At 39.2% G+C, this 23093-nt stretch overlaps 1 protein-coding gene across 2 annotated transcripts in view; it reads left to right on the forward strand.

Moving 5' to 3' along the window:
* The window catches only part of PEX3 (peroxisomal biogenesis factor 3), a 26216-nt gene extending 3157 nt beyond the window's left edge, over positions 1 to 23059 (forward strand). Inside the window, exons 2-12 of one of the 2 annotated variants that reach the window (XM_073337503.2) lie at positions 2887 to 3018; positions 5305 to 5386; positions 10696 to 10739; positions 13035 to 13159; positions 15337 to 15421; positions 15525 to 15579; positions 15872 to 16040; positions 18337 to 18407; positions 19657 to 19779; positions 21656 to 21752; positions 22232 to 23059. In XM_073337503.2, coding sequence (XP_073193604.1) covers positions 2887 to 3018; positions 5305 to 5386; positions 10696 to 10739; positions 13035 to 13159; positions 15337 to 15421; positions 15525 to 15579; positions 15872 to 16040; positions 18337 to 18407; positions 19657 to 19779; positions 21656 to 21752; positions 22232 to 22315 — 1067 coding nt within the window. In that variant the 3' untranslated portion in view covers positions 22316 to 23059. The remainder of the gene's footprint in view (positions 1 to 2886; positions 3019 to 5304; positions 5387 to 10695; positions 10740 to 13034; positions 13160 to 15336; positions 15422 to 15524; positions 15580 to 15871; positions 16041 to 18336; positions 18408 to 19656; positions 19780 to 21655; positions 21753 to 22231) is intronic. The other variant, XM_073337504.2, reaches the window with a different exon arrangement.
* The last annotated feature ends 34 nt before the right edge of the window (positions 23060 to 23093 follow it).

The raw sequence follows: 23093 nt of genomic DNA on the forward strand, positions 1-23093 counted from the left end.
TGAATACAGCATGACATAATAGCTCTGAGACATGTGAACTGACCCATTTATCTCAGTGGGGGTTTTCTGTTCGCGGTTCTTTTCCTGTCTACCTGGCCAGTGCATCTGAGTTGAGAGTGCTGTCCAGAGCGGTAACAATAGAGCACTCTGGGATACCGTCGAATTGTGTCCACAGTACCCCAAATTCGACCCGGCAAGGCCGATTTAAGCGCTAATCCACTTGTCAGGGGTGGAGTAAGGAAATCGATTTTAAGAGCCCTTTAAGTCGGAAAAAAGGGCTTCATCATGTGGATGGGTGCAGGTTTACATCGATTTAACACTGCTAAATTCAACCTAAAGTCCTAGTGTAGACCAGGGCTTAAATACTGTTCGGGTTTATAGTAATAACTTGCTTCCTCTTTCAAATATTTACTTTGTAGCCTGTGAATCTTGATTCAGTTGGGGGGGAAAAGTGTAGATTTGTATTATACAGCTTTGTAAGTGCACTGTAGCATCAAGAGGAATTTTGAGTCAATATCTAAACTTGTTCTGTGTACTGTTATGTGATTCTCTCCAATGAGAAGAGCTGTATGAAGAGAATTAGTGTAGAAAAACACATGTATGTGGTCAGATAGCAGTGATGCTTATCCATATATGTCCTCTAAAACATCAATTTGACTGGTAATCTAGGAAATTTCAACATTCTAAGATTGAGGTGGTGTCCAAGCTCAAGTACAATGAATATAAAAATAACATTAACCATTGATCAGTTGGGGAAAAGTTACTTAAATCTGTCAATGTCATAACATGAAACAAGTGCTCAAAGTCTTTTTAATAGAAGCATAGCAGGAATAGGGCAGGACTTCCCTTGAAGTCTGGGATCTTGTCTTTGCCATTAGTCAGTGCTAGATGTTTCAGCGGACAGTGAACCCCTATATAGTGTCCTCTGCCAATTGTACCATACTACAATATTATAAGGTAAGGGAGATTTCTTCTTGATCCCAGCTGCTGGTTATTTTAGGCTCCTGATCCTGCAATGTGTTGTATATAGCAGATCCCTGAAGCCAATAAGGGCTTATCTACGTTTGAAACACTACAGTAGCACCACTGTAGCTCTTGAGTATATGTACTCCCTATAGTGATGGTAGGGGTTTTCCCCATCAGTGTAGGTAATCCACTTCCCCAAAAGGCAGTAGCTAGGCTGATGGAAGAATTTATCCATTGACTAGCACTGTCTACACCAGGGATTATGTTGACTTAACTGTGTCACTCTGCAGTGTGGATTTTTCACACCCCGAGTAACATAGCCAGGTCTACCAAAATATTTAGTGTTGACCAGGCCCACAAGTGGTTGATAGCCTTTGTGATTTTCCCAGTTAGAGATTTAATCACTTCTGTATATTAGGACTCATCTACACCTTCAGATGCTGAGGAATTTATTTCTGACTTTTTTTTTGCTAACAGGCTCATACAAATATCTAAACAAAATATTTTTGTCTAAAATTAAGCTATCCATTTTCTTTTCTTTTGTATCTCGCTCTCTTCCCCCTTTCTTTGGGTTTTATGCATTTAACTTTTCTCACTGACCCTTTATTTCTACCACACTCTTGCATTGTGTCTGCTTTTCATTCTCCAGTCTTTTTAAATATTTGTTGTTTGTACAGTTACTCCTCACTTAATGTTGTAGTTATGTTCCTGAAAAATGTGACTTAAGTGAAACGATGTTAAGCGAATCCAATTTCCCCATAAGAATTCACGTAAATAGGGGAGGTGGGGTTAGGTTCCAGGGAAATTTTTTTCAGCAGACAAAAGACTAAAACACACACATTGTAAGTTTTTGAACAAACAATTTAATACTGTACACAGCAATGATGATTGTGAAGGTTGGTTGAGGTGGTGAAGTCAGAGTGTGGGATATTTCCGAGGGAATGCCTTACTGCTAAATGATGAACTAGTACTCGGCTGAGCCCTCAAGGGTTAACACATTGTTGTTAATGTAGCCCCACACTCTCCAAGGCAGCACAAATGGAGGGAGGGGAGACAGCATGGCAGACAGACCCTGTGTGTAAGAGAGAGAGATGCGCATTGCCCCTTTAAGTACGCTGACCGCACTGTAAGTACATTGCCTTTTTAAGTAGATCAGCAAGTTGTGACAGCAGCTGTTGTGAGCAAGCTCCCTCTGTCCTGAGCCTTGTCATGTCTCCCCCCAGTTCTGTGGAGATGGGGTAAGCAGGGGGTAGGGGGACACCCTGATACCCCCCCCCCCCGCAGAGCAAGCAGGAGGCTCGCAGGAGCAGCACATGGCATTGGGGGAAGTGACAGCTGAACTGCCGGCAATTGATAGCCTGCTGGGTGGCTGCCGCACAGGGAACTTAGGGGAGCGGGGACCTGATGGGGGGCTGCCGATCCACCCTCGTTCCAAGACCCCACCAGCTAGTTCCAATGGGCTGCTCTTTTTGCAAGCAGTGGACAAAGCAAGCAGCTGCCAAACAGATTATAAGGGAGAATTGCCTAACTTTAAACGAACATGTTCTCTAATTGATCAGCAACGTAACAACGTTAACTAGGACAACTTTAAGTGAGGAGTTACTGCATTGCAGTAGCACCAGAAGCCCCATTGTCAAATTGTGAGGAATCTCTGCTTGGAAGACATTTCTTGCATAAATTCAAAGCATTATGTCTGGCATTTTATTTCAACTTGAAGTTCTAGTTTTTAATAGTACTGTGGAAAAATTCGACCCCAAATAGTTGATACCCAGATTCTTGAAGAAAAATATGATGTTGTGGTTTTGTTAAATAAAGAGAGAGAGGTCGGTAGTAAAACAGAACAAAGGGGCAGAAGTAGGAGGAGCTTAATGACATTTTGTAAATCTGCTTGTTGTTTAAAAAAAATGTATATCTTTATAGGAGTCTACCTACTGGGAAAATACGGGCAGAAGAAAATTAAAGAAATCCAAGAAAGAGAAGCAGCTGAATATATTGCCCAAGCACGAAGGCAGTATCATTTTGAAAGTAATCAGAGGACCTGCAATATGACAGGTAAGGCAAGCAAATACATTTTTCTGATAAACAGAATCCTTTGGGGATTTATTTAAACCCACAATATGGAAGGAGAAAATTAACACAGCAGCTAATTAGAACTCAGAAGCATCAGTGTTGAATAATTGTCTTATAAAGGCATAGTTCAAATAGTATCATTGGGCTCTATAATAATATAGATTACAGTTCTTGTAGGTTCAAGTTCTCTAAGGTCCTTAAGCACTATCTTATTCAAGAATAAAGTGGTTGCCAAACTAAAGGGGCGGGTAGATTTACAGCAAGCCACCGAGATTAATAATATAAACAAACACTTATTAAGTTACATAGAATTAACTTGGCAGATAACGTTTAGTACATCCAGTAAGAAACTTTGCAGTTTAATAATTCCCTAACTTTGAAGATAGACCAGTTAAAAGGTGGAACTTTAAGGTGGTGGTGATTATTCTTGTATTACAACATAATCTATACTTTAGAGATGGGGAATTATTTATTCACAGGTGGTTCAAGGTTATTTATGTAGCACAGGAGTGGAGCAGCATTTCTTTTTTCCCCTTTGAAGTGCATAACGGCTCCCTGAGTTGCTGAAAGTGATTGAGGATACCAAGGGTGCTTGGAAAGCAGTCTGGACTTCCTTTAAACTCAGCAGAAAAACTTTTCCATTTCATAGGGCTGGGTTGACTCTACAGAGGAAATTAGGTTTTATTTATCCTGCTCATCCACCCCAACTAAGTACCATCTCTCTGAGGGTTTTTTTTTTCTTTCTATGTGCATTATCATTATATACTGTGCATGTCTGTCTTTCATTTTATCCTCCTAACAGGATAGGAATTTGGCTCTGAAATCTTCAAAGAAGAAGGGAAGTTGGCCCCCAATATCCCTTTTATGTGTTTCTTGTTTTAAATATAAAACAGATCTCGCAGATATGCAGCATCCTTCCTCTTTAGAAATAAGATCAGTGTTTTCTTCTCCACTGAAGAAAGCCAAATTTTAGTTTTGGCCCAGCTGCAATATACATTTTAAGATTTTATATATCAAATAATTAGATATCTCCTATTTATATTGTAAAAATAATGACACACAAGTGGCACTAACAATTTGTGTGCAAGCGGCCTCCTGAGCACTTTGCTTGTGTTGGGTTCCATTCTATCACCTTCCTTCAGTTTTTTTTTTTTTCTTTCAGGTTCATAACTCTTTGAGGCAGTGACTGTTTTCTTATGTCTGTAAAGTACCTGGCATACTTTAAATTCTAGTGCAGCATAAATTATAATAATTTAGGCCCTAAGAACTATATTTTGTAGTTTGTGTGTGGTAGCATAGTATTCAATTGTGAATCAGTTAAAAAGAGGAAAGATGCCTTAATGGTTGGGGTCCTAGCCTGAGATTTGGGAAACCTGGGTTCAATTTCTTGCTCAACCACTGATTTCCTCTGGGATCTTGGGCAAGTCGCTCAATGCCTCAGTTTCCCATCTGTGAAATGGGGATAATAGCACTTACCCATCTCATGGAGCATTGTGACGATAAATGCATTAAAGACTGTGAGGCACTCAGATACTACAGTAAGGGAGGCTATCTAAGTACCTGAGAGACAGAAAAAGGAGGACTTGAAACAAAAGTCTAACTTGATCAGCCAATTAAGCCTGGCACAAAATATAGCTAACTTGGGAACTAGCCTGGAGTTGAGGTTTATAGACACATGAACTTAGCAAACAGCAGGCAAGTGCAGACTCTAGGAAGTAGGAAATACTCTAGCTGGAGCTCTTGTAAAGCCTGTTCCTAGACAAGCGGATCAGACTTTGATATGAGCAGTTAGATGGGCTGGTGCAAATTTGTTTCTTCCTGCACAAATAGGAGTTCCCAATCAGTAAACAGAACAAGCCAGGGTTTCTTTGAAGCAAACCATCCCTGTGACTTTACATACTGTTAAAATGACGTAGTAAGTTTGACTGTACTGTTTCTTTTTTGATGTAACCTGAAAATGGCCTGCCTTAACATCTAAAAATAGTGGTAACAGATGGGTAGTGGCCACCCCAGTTTGATTTCCACAAGACTTATTGAATTAATGTTTGCTTTTGTTAAACTATGGTTGGAAACCTTAGATCTTATGGTCATGCTGTAGTGTACTTTCAGCCCCTTCTCTGTATCTTGTCCTTCCCTCCAGTCACACACACCTACCAGGTATGTTGTAAATTAAGAAACAAAAATGAATTTTCTTGACTATTGGAGAGAGGGACACACTTAGGCTGGTTGTTTTTCTTTGTTTACCAATTTATTTTCTTTTAATGATAGTGCTGTCAATGCTTCCAACACTGAAGGATGCCCTAATGCATCAGTTGAATTCTGAGAGCCTCACATCTTTACTGAAAAATAGGTAAGAATATTTTGCAGGTGGTCTTAAAAAATGTGCTAACTGATTCTGAGTCACAAATTTTCCCTGATTTGGGCTTTAAGTGATGCATTTGCAGTTTAAAGAGCATGAGAAATGTTGATTCTCTAGACCTTTGAATCGACAGTCTGTAATGGTATTCATTATTTCATAATAAAATGATTATTTATTAAGTATGTAGTTTCATGTATATGGCACTTCACAAACATTAGAAGAAAAGATCCTTGCCCTACAGCACTTAGTCTAAGAGCCCTAGCTTCAAGCACTTAACATGTGGAATTGCTGCAGAGAAAGTGCTTACAGAATCAGGCCCCATCTGAAACAGGACAGTGAGTCTTTCAATGAGTTGCTTACAGTGAATTTGTAAAAATGTTTCTGTACTCTTATCAAGGTCAGGCATGAAAAGTGAAAAATATGCACGATAGCTTTCCAGTTGTAATCTCACATGGAAGAAGTGAGGTATTAGAAATTAATTTAAAGTAGAACAGGTAGGGGCACATTCTACACTAATGAGTAATGCACAGTTTTAGGGACATACCTCTACCAATTGTGGTGATGGCTTTTGTGGCTGTGATTCCCAACCCATTGAATTTAGGCTACTGAACAGCCATCACGTGGCAATGACTTCTTTACATTTGATCTGGTGTGTATTGAAACTAGTGACCTACAAGGGAAAAACTACACAGCATATAGCCAATTTTGACCTATCCAGTACCCTCATTACTATCAGAAGATGCTTTCACTTACATTAATGCTACAAGGAAAGCATTGTAGCTACCAAATTTCACCACGGCAACTTAAAAAAAGTTGCTGTTTTTTTTTTTTTTTAAAGCATCTGGAAAGGCTTTTTCAAAAGTTCAGCCTTAATGAACTGATTAACTAGTCATTGTCTGTCTTAGTTACGTTAAGTTGCTTGCTAATTTTTTTAATGCTATTTAAAATGGTTATCAACCCCTAAGCAATTGACTTATAGTAGATGTTCCAACAGTATCTTAATTGTAGTTGTCAACTGCCAAAACAGTGGAAAAACACTCTACGTTATTTCAGTGCTGATGTGTTAATTTTATACAGTATATTAAATCAGTAATTTTGTCACAATAAACCATGATTTTAAAATGGAAATGTACTGAAGAAAATTTTAAGTAAATATTTATAATTAAGGGACTCTGCAATCAATCAGGTTCATGTCCTGAACTAATCAGCAAAACAAGTTTGACTACAGTCCTGGGTGTCCTTTGTTATAAGGCAAAGATGCACAGTAGCTGAAGTCATACACTGTAGTGTGTATTCTTCTATAAAAATTGATCTGTTTCTCACAGAATACAACGGTTGGACGGGACCTCAGGAGGTCATCTAGTCCAACCCCCTGCTCAAAGCAGGATGAATCCCCAGTTTTTGCCCCAGATCCCAAATGGCCCCCTCAAGGATTGAACTCACAACCCTGCGTTTAGCAGGCCAATGCTCAAACCACTGAGCTATCCCTCATCTAATAGGTGATTGTTTTGATAAGCTTGCAGGTCAAAATGTAAGTGAGCTCTGAGATGTTGGTGAAATGGAGTTGGTTTTCTTCATGCAGTGGCAGTGGATGTGGGAAAGGGCAGGCCAGGTAGTAACATAGTTTTGTTTTTATCTAATTTTCTGAATTCAGATGTTGCATGTAATTGCTAATCTCTTATGGAGAGAGCTGGGCAGCCAGATCACAGATATTAAGACGATCAGGGATTCTGTACAGTAGCTTGCAAGCATGAATAATCTTTTTGGATAATGATGCAGGTTAGGGTACATTCTGATCAATTGCCTCTATTGAGCTCACTGGTGCAGAGGAAGCATTGAATTTCATTTTGCTTGGATGTAGGATTGTGAGTTTTATTTTTTTGTGGAGAGACAGCTCATGAGATGAAGTAACTGACTGGATTGGGTATAAAGCTGGAGTTTTTCAAGTAGCTACGTATTCTTGGGCTCTGCAGGGATGCTTTCTCACCTTCTCCTCTGGCAGAGAGGGATCAAACTACTTCAGTCCGTGAGAGGTCATTTAGACTGAGGGAGGGAAAGAGAGTACATAGCAGGCAGATAGAAAGGATCACCATTTCCTAACACTACTATTTTGTACCATGAAAAGGAGCAGAAATGGAGATTTCAGTTCTTGATGTCCCAGAGGATACATCATCTTTCTGATATTTCAGTGTGTTAAGATTGTGCCATGCCTTAGTAAGTCTGCTGAAATATGAAAAGCTGGTCACTTTTTTTTTTAGCATTGCTGTGGAAAAAATTTCCTCAGTCTTCCTACGAAACTTGCTCCTATCTGATATTTCTTCTCAGAGTATTCTGGTTCCATCTTGGTCTCCTCTCCCACACCAGAGCACTCCTGGCTGTTGTGACCAGGAAAGTGGTCTGCCACTGTATTCCTAATTCAACACCTCCCATCTTCCAAGCTGCTCTTTTACATTGTCTTCCCTACTGAACAACTCCAGTGCTTGCTTCTGCTGCTAACTATGGCTTTCCAGAGAAATAAGAATAAAGTCTATGTGATTCTGGTCAGTTTTGCTGCCTTGTCAAGGTTCTTCCCCCACTCTGAACTCTAGGGTACAGATGTGGGGACCTGCATGAAAAACCTCCTAAGCTTATCTTTACCAGCTTAGGTCAAAACTTCCCCAAGGTACAAAATATTCCACCCTTTGTCCTTGGATTGGCCACTACCACCACCAAACTAATACTGGTTACTGGGGAAGAGCTGTTTGGACACATCTTTCCCCCCAAAATACTCCCCAAAACCTTGCACCCCACTTCCTGGACAAGGTTTGGTAAAAAGCCTCACCAATTTGCCTAGGTGACTACAGACCCAGACCCTTGGATCTTAAGAACAATGAACAATCCTCCCAACACTTGCATCCCCCCTTTCCTGGGAAATGTTGGATAAAAAGCCTCACCAATTTGTATAGGTGACCACAGACCCAAACCCTTGGATTTGAGAACAATGAAAAAGCATTCAGTTTTCTTACAAGAAGACTTTTAATAAAAATAGAAGTAAATAGAAATAAAGAAATCCCCCCTGTAAAATCAGGATGGTAGATACCTTACAGGGTAATTAGATTCAAAACATAGAGAACCCCTCTAGGCAAAACCTTAAGTTACAAAAAAGATACACAGACAGAAATAGTTATTCTATTCAGCACAGTTCTTTTCTCAGCCATTTAAAGAAATCATAATTTAACACGTACCTAGCTAGATTACTTACTAAAAATTCTAAGACTCCATTTCTGGTCTATCCCCGGCAAAGACAGACTATAGACAGACGCACAGACCCTTTGTTTCTCTCCCTCCTCCCAGCTTTTGAAAGTATCTTGTCTCCTCATTGGTCATTTTGGTCAGGTGCCAGCGAGGTTACCTTTAGCTTCTTAACCCTTTACAGGTGAGAGGAGCTTTCCCCTGGCCAGGAGGGATTTCAAAGGGGTTTACCCTTCCCTTTATATTTATGACATGCCTCCTACAGGCTTCTGAGTAGCAACAGTGAAAACTAGCATGACTGTGATCAGTTTTCACTCTTCTGTCGCTTGATATTGGAGACTTAAGAAGACCACATCAGTTTACATTGAAAGGTTATTTTTATAATAACAAGCTCTAGAAACAGGTGTTATATTTAGATGAAAACATAGGTTCTGCAAAGGTTGATCGCATTGGTTCCTCTTCCATATCCCATTTGGCCTGGAAAGTTTTGTACTCATTATATACAAATAGAATAAGTATATTTTCAAGTCCTGTAATACGCTGGCTTAAAGGAATGCTCTAGTATGTTTTTTTTATATAGGATTTTTTTTCCTCTCAATTTTTTTAAAACATAGTTTTTAAAATTGTTGATACTTTATTCTCTTTTGCGAAGTATAAGTATGAGTTGCTGTTACATATGCCATAGCATTCCTCTGTCTCTTCCGTAATGTGTCTCCATCTGGTTTCAGAGTAACAGCCGTGTTAGTCTGTATTCGCAAAAAGAATACAGCTGTAGCTCACGAAAGCTCATGCTCAAATAAATTGGTTAGTCTCTAAGGTGCCACAAGTACTCCTTTTCTTTTTGTGTCTCCATCTGTCCACCAAAGTCATAGATTTGATAGCCTATTCTATTTCATTCAGTCTGTTGTATTATCTCTACTAGAGAACTGAGCAGTTGATTGATATTTTAAACAAATACCAAAATTCTGTGTGTTCCTTCCAAAAGGATGAAAATGGCCAGAAGTGTTGAGAGCCAGATCTATGAAGAACCATTAATTGGGGATCAAAAATCATAATTTAAATTTTATTATTTTACTGGAATTTCTTCCAGCCTGACTCAAGAGTAGATCATTGTTTTCTACATAAAAACAGCGATATTTATGTAACCTTTCACACCAAGGAATTACAAAATACTTCCCAGATTATTTTCAGGGATCATTTCATACAGCACTGAAATGCTGTCATCTCTGGAGTGGAACGCAACAGGCATTCTGTATCAGCAATGCTTAAAAATAAGCATGGCTACATTATCTTATGAAAAATTAGGAAGAATTTAGGTAATAAATAAGGGTTAAATTTGGCCAAGACATTGAGGATAACATGCCTGTTTATTTAAAAAAAAAAAAAAGTGGGAGTGGCATTTTCTTTTCCACAGGTGTCTCAGAAGATACATCATCTCTCTGATATTTCAGTGTGTTAAGATCGTGCCGTGCCATGCCTTAATAAGTCTGGTCAGTTTAATCTTTCGAGCTTCAGTTTCATCTTTAAAAATCATCAACTGTGCTCCATAATGCCAAACTTGGCAATGGTTCGACTTGAAAGAAGGAATATGAGCACTGAGACTCTGGTCCTGCAGTGCACTGCACTGTGCCCACCCAGAGCCCCATTAAGTCAGTGGGACTCCAGGTGGGCATAGGTGTCTGTCTGTGTGAAACAAATGGTAGGATCTGGGCCCGTGTCACCAACACCGCTTTCTGGATCATCAGGGTTTTCTCTTTAAATATTGAGTCACTAAGCTTATGAACTCAGACCAGATAATAGAGCTACAGAATCTAAATTGCCAAAAAAATTAATCTGGTACATGAAAGTTGTTTTGAAAAACCTCCAGGATTTTGTAGTTCTTTATTATAGACACACTTCTTCCTGAACTACAAACAAATGATGGTGGGCACAAACTTAATTTCAGTAATTATTGTAGTTGTATAAACTTGCCTTACAACACTCTTATTTCTTTTAGTTTCTTTAATACTTTCTAGTTTCTCTTTGAATGTGAATGTTTTTAATGTTTTTCATTATTTCTTTCCCAATAGGCCACCAAACAAGTTAGAAATATGGGAGGATTTAAAGATAATAAGTAAGTCAAAATGAAAGATTTTTATGTACATATTATTGTAGCATAATCCTAAAAAAACATCTCTTTTGTCTTCCCCTTTTAGAATATACATATCCATTTAGGTGCACAGGAGTGGGTTGCTCTTGCTTCAGCAAATATTGTTTATATAGTCACTATTGTACTACACTTCATAGCAACATTATACAGTATAAGCCATCACAGAAAGGTGCTACGGATAAGAGTTTTGTATCTCTTTGGAAAGTCGTAGGGTCAGAGGCCAAGCTGAAGTATCTCACTGAGTCTTGGAAGGCTGTTAGACCCTCATGAAAATCTGAGAAGAGTGGAATAACAATGCAGAACTATGCATGCCACACCTTCTGCACCACTGTGAAAAATCTCCAAAATAGGTGCTCAGAAATGACTCTGATGGGCGCAGTATAAGAACCTGAACAAAAAAAATACATTATTGCTACTAGAATGTCTTGTCCAGTTGTACATATGATCAGCTGTTGATTTTGCTGAAGCCCAGACTCATGACAGAGTCTCATGTCAATGTCAACATATGAGGATTCAGCAAACTCTATAGGCAAACACATATATGTGAGGTCAGACCAATGTGAGAATCGAAAACACAGTTACATGTGGGACAAACAAGATTGTCCATGACCGACCGGGGCAAGCTGTTGTGTCCTTGCTCTGTGGTGGTCGGATTTTTCATATAAGGTATTAAGGTGCCTTGCTTCAAAGCAGTTAATGACAACATGACAAAACCGCTGCCACCTTGCTCTAACATGGGCTGTTACTTCCCAGTTGCTGGGTCTATCTGACGTGTTTTCAAGTTTTTTAGTGTATCTTTATATTGTTTGTACTTGTCGTCATGAAGCTGGATACCTTGCTTTTAGCTGATCATAAAATATGGCCTTTTGTATTGAGTTGGCTTACGAATAAAATACCCAGAGCAAGGCAGCTGAACTTTTCTGAGCATGCCTTCAATGCCAAACATCCACCAGTGATTAAGGATTCCAATATTGGGAATCTCATCCCACTATTTCATCCTGCAAACAAACTGAAGACTGAGCATATAGAACTAATCAGGTTGCCTGTGTCTTACAACCATATATAAAAGTATTGTAAGTATGACAGTCCAATAGACATATGGCTTAGTGTTTTTTTTATGTCTCTGTCACTCCATAGACAATATGATAGCATTCCAAATGCAAACCTGGCCTTGCTTATGCACTGGGTAATCTCATAACCAATTATGGCATTTGGTGATGGCATACTCCCTAAGTAGCAAAACTTCTCCACTGACTTGAGAGAAGCATGCTGTCAGCTGTTGATTTTTTTTTTCTCAAGTTCATAGTAACCAATCATACCATCGGAGCCCCTTGTTTCATCATTGTACGTGTTTTGGGGTAGAGGGAAAGGGAAGGATGCCATAGTGTATACATAGCTGAATAGTTGTGCAGTGAAATACCATTGGGCCAAGGTGGAATACCCCTTCCTGACTCCTAGCTACCATGTGTTGTTCTGTTTTTTCTGTTTGATTTTCCACTCCCTTTGGTTCTGTTTGTCTCTCTTCTACAGCTCTCTTACATATGCTACTTTGTTCATCTGGTCCCCTCCTTCTCCTTCCCTGTTTCCTAGTCCTTTTCTTCTCATGTTCTTATTGCTTGCTACTCAAGCAGACTTACTGCCTAGTTGCCTCATGTACCCTTCCATCCAGACATCCTCTCTTGCTCATGGCTGGCTGCTCCAGTGCCAATGCTGGTTCCCGTTTCCTTTCTTAAGCAATATCAGCCCCAATCCTAGATAGTTAGCAGGCTGCTTCTTGTTCCCAGGCTGCTGTTATGCTGCCTTTGTCTGAATTGCATGGTGAAGTCTAATGTAGTGTTCTAAATCCGTTTCCATGGCCTAATGAAGAATGGAAATTTCAATACAACGCCCCATTTTGCATTTTATATTAGCCCAATAAAAGGAATCAGCTGGAAGTGCATATAGTTTGGGTAACTTGTGCAGTATCTTTTCTTTTTGCAAATAATTATAATAGTGTAATTTAGCATGTTTTACAGTGAATGATTGTGAATATTATTAAGCATTTTAGCTATCACTACTGTACATATTTAGACTTATGTGATCATCTTGGTTGTGAACTTTCTTTGAGTGGTGTGTGATCTAAGAAAAGGAATGAAAAATGGAATGACATGAAAAAATGACTGTAAAAATGAAAGCTGATACTTACTGAGCTCTGGAGAATGCTCTCCTTTGCCCTCCTAGTGATATAACTTCAAAATTATTTCCTTTTTCCTCTTTAAGGTTTTACCAGAAGCATTGTAGCTGTGTATAGTACGTGTATGCTTGTAGTTCTTCTGCGAGTCCAATTAAATATTATTGGTGGTTACATCTACCTGGATAATGCGGCAATCTGCAAAAACAGCACAGTAAGTATTTATTCATGGAAAGAAATTATTCAGTGAGAGATGAAAGGGTATATAACCAGGAATATTGGGATGAAATTATGGAAGGGAAAACTTAGGTTGAAATCAGGAGTCGGGGTATGAGAACTCTTCTGGCGGAGAGATGTATTAGTCTATGGAATAGTCTCTCAGTGGAAGTAGTGATAGTCCTGTTGCTTAAAACCCTTAAAACTGGGCTGAACAAAATACTAATAACCTCACCTAACACCCTTTCTAAGCAACACAGGTGCAAATTGAGAGGGTTATTTGTTATTAAAGACCCAAATACTTATCTTATTAATTTTGTGAGAGCTTGTCTACATTACCTGCTGGATTGATGGGCAGCAGTCAACCCAGCTGGGGTCGATCTATCGCGTCTAGTCTAGACATGATAAATCAACCGCCGAGCACTCTCCTGTCGACTCCAGTACTCCACCAGGGCGAGAGTCGATGGGAGAGCGTCAGTGAAGACACCGCGGTAAGTAGATTTAAGTACGTCATAACTTCGATCAATTCCCCCCCACCCCATAGACCAGGCCTGAGATATAGCAATATCAGTATGGACAAATCAGCCTGTGGTAGGTAATCCAGGTGCAGGATTTTCATGCCTAGTTCCTCCCAGCATATAGGCAGGCTGCCCCAAGTTACAATCTCCCACAGTTGAAGAAAAATTGATTGGCTAATTACAACACTGACTATCTAGTCACGTTGCCTGACTCCAGTTGTCCCTTGAGGCTTCCTGACTGGATGTTCTCATTGGTGTTGCTAGATCATGGAAAACAGCTAGCAAGGTAAGAGATTTGGTTTTCTTTTGTGTTATGGCTCTCACCAACAGGAACAAATGGGTCCAACTAGGGTGTCAGACAAGATCTCAGTGAGCTACTGAGTGGCTGCTCTAAAAGCATGAGATGTGGGCATTAATAGTTATCTGAGTGCTTCTCTGTATTATTAACCGCTCCTTCCACCTTCCTTTCCAGAGTCATGAAGGACATGCTGGTCTCTAGAGACAGGCCTGGGGGCTTAGGAGGAATCCACTTTCCAGTAAGGCAGCCAGAGGTGGTGGAAGTCAGGGTCCAGTTGGTAAAATCTAAGGAGGTTCTTGGGCAGGGTGAGTGTAGAGGGAGAAGCACTCTCTGTTTCTGCCATCTTCCGAGGAGTGGAGTGGATTGGCAGGATCCAGTCTGAGAGGTTGCCTTGGAGCAAAGCAGATAGCCTCCGCTTCATGTCCTGAGAATTTGTTTCCCTACAGAGAGTTTTAAGGCTTTTATGAGACTTGAGTTGATGTTACCCCATTCCATCAGAGTGGCTTTCCTGAGGTGATCTGAGGAGCAGGAAGGTGGAGAGGGGACTGGTTCCAACTCTAGCTTGCCCTCTTCAGGAGAATTCCTATCTGAGCAAAGGGTGAATGAGGGATGCGGTTTTTCCTGCCGCTAGGGATGGAGAAGAGGTCCCTACAATACAGTGGAGGGGAAAAGTTCAGGGAGCTTATCTGCAGAAAGCTCTTTTTAGAGGAGAGGTAAAAGGATCCTTTAGGATGGAAGGAAGCAGAAGCCATACCCTGAATAAAGGGTCTCCTTTTTATTGGAGAAGGATGAATGTCTGAGAGAGACTTGTCATCTCCCACCTCCAGCGTGTCTGCTTGTGAGCTCTGGTTTGAGTTGATTTATTCTGGAGGTTCTCTTCTTGGGTGTGCTAGGACACATAGGAGCAGTCCTGCTGTTCCTCAAAGTCCCCGGTGGGGCAGGGGTTGCTAAATTAGATTGCCTGCTCCCATCGTTTGCTCAGGCTTGTGTATAGCAATTCTACACAAGGCTGGGAGAGGAAAGATGAGCAGAATGACCTGCTGCTAAAGAATGGATGTGCCGCAGAAGACATTTTTAGCTCTTCTTCTCAATTTTCCTTTGAGGAAGTCTTTGTCCTACCCTGTTCCATGCTATGAAACTACTGAGGTCTGGAAGAAAGATGGTGCCTCACCAGTGAGGCAGAGTTGGGGAAGCCCATGCATGATATTAGAAGGATCTGGGGGAACCCACATACAGTGTTGAAGGACTCGGGAGAGTAAAATCCACATCCAGAATAACTACAATCCACATGAAAGCAAAGGAGGAGGACTCATGCATTAATCTATACTAGTGGCTGGCACATCATTAAATTGTTTGGAGTTTTTTTTTTCTTTACAGACACCTCTAGCTCCCCCTGAAGTCCAACAGCAATATTTATCAAGTATTCAACACCTTCTAGGAGATGGTATGACACTTGTAAACTTACTATTTTTTATATCATGCCATTGTATGCAATATTTCAACAAATAAGACTTGAATAATTTTTGGTACCTTTTTTCTGCCCATAGGTCTGACTGAGTTAATAACTGTAGTTAAACAAGCTGTGCAGAAAGTTTTTGGAAGGTAAAGGTGACTTTTTTTTTTATCTTTTCCCTGGTAGTTGCTTCCAAATAGTGTCGGGGGGTAAAAATACTAAAATGAGGAAACTTTTTATTATTTGAAAATAGTATCTGAAAATGTCTGATTTATCTATTAATGTGCATTGGCAGGCTTAGCTTGTTGCAACAGATTTCTGGGTTGATCAGTATCTAAAAATGGTGATTGTTGTTGTGTGAATGTAATTTTGTCACAAGCAAATAAATGAAATCTATGTTGTTGACTCTGCAATTAACATTTTGGTCCTTTCTTTCCACAGTGTTTCTCTTAAACATACTCTGTCTCTTTTGGAGTTGGAGCAGAAACTTAAAGAAATCAGAAAGTTGATAGAACAGCATAAAGACTTGTCCCACTCAGATAAGATTGGATCTAGATCTCTGTTGTGTCATTATATGATGCCAGATGAAGAAAACCCATTAGCCACCCAGGTACTTGTTTAATTTTATGTGCATCATTTTTATTCTATTTTGTGTACCACATTATTGTTGTAGCATGGTAACTATACCCTTAATGAGAGCCAATGCCAGTTATTTCACATTAAGTCAAGTGTCCTAGTTTCTTTAATCTAGGCAATGTAATGTATGGACTAGAAGAGTTAAGACAGAATTGCTTTTTATTCTAATGTCAATTTCATCCTCCAGCATGGAGAAACAAAGGTTAGAGAGGAGAAGAAAACTTCAGTGGCAACCAGTTGTTTCACTAAAACAGTTTTCCAAACTTCCTGAAGTTTGCCAGCATCATAGTTACATATCTAATCCACATCTCGCACTGAGAGGAGATTTAGCTCTTAACTTGATATAAAACTAGTTTTAAGGAATAAACTTTCCCCAGAAGGGGTGATAAGATACTCATCTCATGTTAAATGACTAAATATAAACATGTTGAATTATTTCAACTTTAGAGGGCTAAGGAATACCGAATATCTCGCTAAGTTACTCTATTTCCCAGAAAACTTTCTGAAAGAAAACGGCAGTGATAAAATTAGTGAATGCTTCTGCGAACACAGAGATTATAAAGAGACTTGATAAGCACGATTTAAAACTTGGTTTCCAGTTGGACGTTTGTTACAATGATTTTCTTATTACATTTTTGGCTTGACTTCTCTCCCTTTTCCCTGTTGCTCTTACGTTTTAATCCTTATTTTTGGTTGCTCATGGGATGTTCGCTGTGAGGCTGCCTACCCTTTGCATGAGGAAGCCTTGTCTGTGCTTGCCATGAGTCAGCTCCCCAACCCTACTGGCCATTGACAACACAAGCACTGCCCTCTTGGCCTCACTGTCGCTCTACAGATTAGTGATTGGCATACGCCAACCCCCAAGACCTCCCAGCATCTCCCTGGAGTGTCCAGCCCCATGTCCACTGGACACTTGCAGTATTTACAAATCCACTGCTTCCTTCAAACAAACCATGCACTTCAGTTTACCACTTCCACCTCAGATCACCTCTGCTTTACACACAGCACATAGATATCTTTATAGTGAACTCAAGTACAGTAAAACCTCCGAGTTATGAACACCTTGGGGATGGAGGTTATAACTCTGAACAAAATGTTATGGTGGTTCCTTGAAACGTTTACAACTAAACATTGACTTAATACAGCTTTAAAATTTTACTATGCAAAAAAATTCTGCTTTTAACCATCTTACTTTAAATGAAACAAGCACAGTTTCCTTACCTTGTCAAATCTTTTTTATACTTACCCTTTATTTTTGTAGTAGTGTATATTTAACATAGTACTGTACTGTATTTGCTTTTCTTTTTTGGTCTTTGCTGCGGCCTGATTGTGTACTTCCGGTTCCAAATGAGGTGTGTAGTTGACTGACCAGTTAATAACTTTGTTTGTAACTCTGAGGTTCTACTGTATAAGTCTATCTACACAGCATAGAGATTCAAGTAGCAGCAAGTAGTAGTATTGGAAACAGATGGTTACATGTAAAATAAAATCATAACACACATTCTAGTGCCTAGACTTACTTAAGATGATACTCTCATGTCTAATAAAGTATTGCTCACCTAAAATCTTTGTAGCCCAGGCTGGCTGCAACGCTTTTTGTGAGACTAGAACACTGTCAGTTGTTTCCTAGGTGAAGGATTCGGTATGTCGTCTTGTGCTCCAATATATACTGGAACAGATATACCTTTGTCTTTATTCATAAACCAGACACTTCCCCTGCTGTTTGTTCTTGTAGATTTTGCAATCTCTCAATCTGCACCTGATTCAGTATTCATGTAGGTATATAATACACAAAACGCAAATGGCCAGGGACATAGGTATCTTGCCTCTTGCCTGAAAGGAACATTTCTGAGATATGTCACTTTCTGGCGACCTGCCTTAATTCCAAGACATTGTGAATATAATTTTCAGTATAGCTACATAGCTCTGTAAATATCTGTACATACATGTTGCAATGATTATGACAACCAGCAGGCTACTACTGGCTTTTGTTAGAGATCTCACATGCCACCGTCAGTCAACTACAGATATTGACCCAGGGGATCCCTGTAAAGCACTTTGCGCCCCCTGTGCACTCTGCCAATTGGTATCAAGCGGTCCCCGGGTCACTTACTCCCATTTTACTAAATTTTTGAAATGAACACTAGAGGAACACCAACCTGGTTCTGCAACAGTGACTTCAAAACTAGACCATTATATTTGTAGTCTAACTGTATTCCAGTTGCTAATGGAGTTCCTATTAAATTGGATTTTTTGTTTGCTTTTTCTAGGCCTGTGGACTTACCGAAAGAGATGTTGCTACTATTAAATTACTTAATGAAACCAGAGATATGTTGGAAAGGTATAGAGAGAACCTGTATTAGCATTAAAATCTTTATAATAATTGCAATTTTCATATATGTACCGGTGCTGGTGGTTCCCCTCATAAAATTTGACCCTTAAATTATTAATACTGTATTAAAATTTAATGAGCTAAAGGCTTTTAGGCTGCCATTTTAAAAAGTGCTTAAGGGGCTTGAGTGCTCAAATTCAGTGGGATTTGAATACTGAATTCATTGGGCCTTTTCGAAAAACCAAGCTTTAGCTTTTAAAAACAAAAAATTGATTAATCACTGTAAACATTACTAGACACATCACTAGAAAATATACTTGCAAGAAGAAATAATCTTGCAGTGACAAGCTGATACAACAGGCCTTTTCCCCCTCATTTTCTGTGGTTCTGCAATAACTTGGGCCAACTTCTCCTCTCTTTTAGATCAGTGTAATTCCAGAGTTGTTTCATTGAAATCAGTGGCTTTCCTCCACTCTTACTCGTACGTAAAAGTGCAGAAATTTGGGCTTAATTTTCATTTTCAGATTCTATTTTTAAATGGATTCCAATTGACACCTTTTTATGCAGGGTTTTAGCAGTGCATTAAATGCTTTCTTCTACAAGGGAGTTATAAAAGTGAGGGGTTTTTCATTGAAAATGTTGACAGAAATTGAATATGGATGCACTGAACTATGGGCAGGTTGTTCTTTTCATTGATCTTCGAGAGGTATTGGGGATTTTATTGTGCCCATCACCACAGTTTCTTAGCACTAAGTAAGAATGATCATTGAAGTTCTAGTTCTCCTGTATTAGTGATAAATGCTTGATCTGCGCTGACTTTTGTTCAGCTTGCAGGTGGATTTCAATGTGTTGGTTATAACCTGTAAAGCCCTAAACGGTTTGGGACTTGGTTACTCTCTCTCTGGTATACTGCCTCAATTGAGAACAGCACTGGTGCTCAAGGTGGAATTGCCTCAATAGAAATAAGAGGGAACCACTGGCAGGGTGTTCTGTGACCTTTTTTTTTTTTTTTCTTTTTGGAACCTGCGTCTGCCAGAACCCATACTTGCTAATCTTCTGGACATGCTGCAAAGACCATCTGTTTGGTGGGCTGAGGAACATATATTTTCGAGCAGTCCTTTGTCTCTGTTGTAACCTTTAATTTATGGGATAGGCATCCAGATTGCTGATGGGGTGCCTATGGGTGTATTTTAAAAATGTGAAGAACTACATATTAGGAACCAGAACAGCAATTTTTAAAAACTTTTTCTTTTTACAGCCCAGATTTTAGTACAGTTTTGAGCACGTGTTTAAACAGGGGATTCAGTCGACTATTGGACAATATGGCAGAGTTCTTTAGACCCACTGAACAGGACTTATGTCAGAGTGGCTCTGTAAATAGGTAAATATTGCTTTGATGATATTTTACGTGTTTTCTGTCTTGATTATGCTTTTGACTTCACAGGAATCTCTGCACATGGTTATAGATACCATGGCCCCGTATAATGGAAGTAACTGGTGATGAGAAGAATTCTAGCACTTCATAAACAAACATGGATTTTAGGATTTTACTCACTTAAGTGAGGTAGAGAGGTACTAGCTTTGTCATTTTACAGGTGAGAAAACAGCAGTATAAGCTGTGATTTGACAAAGGTCCCACACAGTCAGTTGCAGCGTTAAAGCTAGAACTTCAGAGTTCTTGGCTCTCTATCCCATGCTTAGTCTGCTAGAACATGCTGATAATTATTTTAGCAATAGTTTTTACAAACCCTGAGTTCAGAGTCCTCCAGCCTAAACCACTGGGCCAGACTCATCCCTGTTGTGACTCCGTTGTCTGTTTTTAATCCCCTACTTCTTAACACACTCCATCCTCCTTATAAAGCTTTGTTTTAGCATTCTCTGATATGAAGTTTCACTCCTTGACTGCCAGATGCTTAGTTTAACCCCTTCTGAACTACGTTCCATCTATAATACAGTCAGAGTACACAGAACTGTACAATAATTGGAGTGTGCTGAATACAGAATAGGTCCTTCCTGGAAGAATGGATGCTGAAAGGCAAAGTGGATTTAAAAACCCCCACACAGGATAAACATAGAATAATATGAAAAGGAGTACTTGTGGCACCTTAGAGACTAACCAATTTATCTGAGCATAAGCTTTCGTGAGCTACAGCTCACTTCATCGGATGCATCCGATGAAGTGAGCTGTAGCTCACGAAAGCTTATGCTCAGATAAATTGGTTAGTCTCTAAGGTGCCACAAGTACTCCTTTTCTTTTTGCGAATACAGACTAACACAGCTGTTACTCTGAAACCATAGAATAATATGAGGTCATTTTTATAGCTGAAATACTTAACAGAATAGATAAATTGTGGGCATTTCCAAGGGAGCTTGACTTAATTGCACTTCCCTTATAACACACTCTTTATGCCCTGATCCTGCATTGGAGGACATATAGGCAAACTCCTGCACCTAGTGAGAACCCTGTTGGTTTCAGTGAGGCTCTACGTGTGTACAGGGGTCTGCTTACAAAGATCTGTTTCAGTGCAGGATTGAGTTTTGAGATGGACTGTGAAAGGGGCATATGGAGGGGCTTTATTACTCTGATATGTTTAGTAGTAAGATGAAAGTGAAATATGTGTACTTTTTGGGTGAAATCCTGGCTACACTGAAATCAATGGCAAAACACCTTATTTGAAAACTCCACACTCATCCAGTTCTAAAAAATCATTTCAAATGGGAAAAAGATTATCATTGTCAATAACACAAAAGCAGAACTGTAATTCATTTAAAAGTGCTTGATAGTCCCCTTAAATATAATTTATTTAAATGGATACAATTACTGTACTATTTTGGATTGCTATTAATCTCCCATCTGTCCTACTCGACTCCTCACGTTACCTCCCATAGTATTTGAAAGAGGATGGGACTGCAAACTGACATAGCTAATGATACAAACGGTACAAACTTTGGTTGAACTATAGGTCTTGCTAATGTGATACACCTATGTTGTTGAATGGAGTACAGTCACCAACAGATCAGTTGCTGCTTCTTGTGCTTGTTTTCTATATGTGTGCTTTTAACAAAAGACCTGATAAAGAACAAATAAGTAAACTTAAAACCACACACAATGCAAATCTGAAACTTACTCTTTCAAGGGTAAAAGAGATGGAAGTGACTTCTTCAGAGTTATAACAATCCCAAAGAATTTATATATAGTTTTTCAATATAAAAAGGAGGCTTATGCCTGCCTCTTATGTGTTTTTTATTCCTTCTAGTCTTTCCAGTGTCAGTCTTCCTTTGGCAAAGATAATACCCATCATAAATGGACAGATCCATTTGGTGTGCAGTGAAACCCCTAGTCATTTTATTCAGGTAAGAAGCCTTTGTACTTAGTATCTTAAAAGTATCCCAAGTCTGCTAAAATATTCATTGTTAAATGCAACATTTTATAGCAAAACTGTATTGCCCAATTCTCATGTGATGAGTTTTAGTTCAGTTTCTTTTCAGAAGTGGGAACAATTGGTGCCACTTAAGAAAAGGCTCCCTCTCCCAAAAAAAGGTCAGTCTCTCTCTCTTATCCCTGCCACCTGCTGTTGTCAGTGGGAGGGTAGGGAGAGCGGGAGAGAAGAAGAGAAGGATGGGTGGTAAATGCAGAATGATCTCTTGATCAGACTGCTTTGGCAATTCTGATCACAATTTTGTTTTTCAAATGTGACAAACTTTCATATTTGAGTAAAAAACTCAACACTTTCTGGTATCAGACTCTGTCATGTTTAACCATGTGTAAGTACTTCAGCAAGAAAAGGTGATGGTTCTTAAACTAGTTATTTTTTACTTCCATCTTCTTCCAGGACCTGTTGATGATGGAACAAATGAAAGACTTTGCTGCTAATGTGTATGAAGCTTTTAGTACTCCTCAACAATTAGAGAAGTGAACTGTGCATCAAAAGGAACAGATCATGTCTTTATATAGTACATCCCTTGTGAATACCTGGTGGGAACTTAAGGATTTTGGTTAATTTCATGATAGTGTAGGATTGCTAGACCTTCAGAAAGAATACACTTCTTGAAATACTTGGGAATGCACCTGCTATTGTTTATATAATAGAATTCTGCTTACAACACCTGATGAAAAACTTCGTGTTGGAAGAATCACTGTTCACTAAGACTTTGTATTAAGCAGGTTTCAGCTGTATTTAATTAACTCAATTAGAACTACTTTTATTGTACACAGAAGGCCAATATTAAGATACCTACAGTTATTAAAACTGACTTGCTTCAGATGTGGTGAATTTTGGAAGAAGCAATCTCTCTGATCATAAAACTCTAGAAACTGCAACAGACAGTAAGATGGGTGAAGTCAGGCTTCTCTCTCCTTCCCCCACAAAAACTTTAAAAAACCCTTCTTTCCTCAATTCTATAAATGCTATCCTAGAGGATTTAATATTCCAGAGGCAAAAGCACAGTCTCTGCCAACTGATGCAGGTGCCTGACCAATGTTGTGGGTGCTTGCCTTCTTCCTGAAGACTTAGAATACATTGATTTTTAGAGGGTCTGTTGTGTTTATGCTATCGATGAGCAGCTATCCATGTACACATTTGTAAATATTTTATCTTACTTTATATTAATTTTGATCCCAGTACACTGTCTGTATTGCAATAAAGAATTTTAATGTAAAATTTGTGTGCAATAACTTTACCAACATAAAAGAAT

Source organism: Lepidochelys kempii, chromosome 3 (genome assembly GCF_965140285.1).
Source record: "Lepidochelys kempii isolate rLepKem1 chromosome 3, rLepKem1.hap1, whole genome shotgun sequence".
In the NCBI taxonomy this organism is placed as follows: domain Eukaryota; kingdom Metazoa; phylum Chordata; order Testudines; family Cheloniidae; genus Lepidochelys; species Lepidochelys kempii.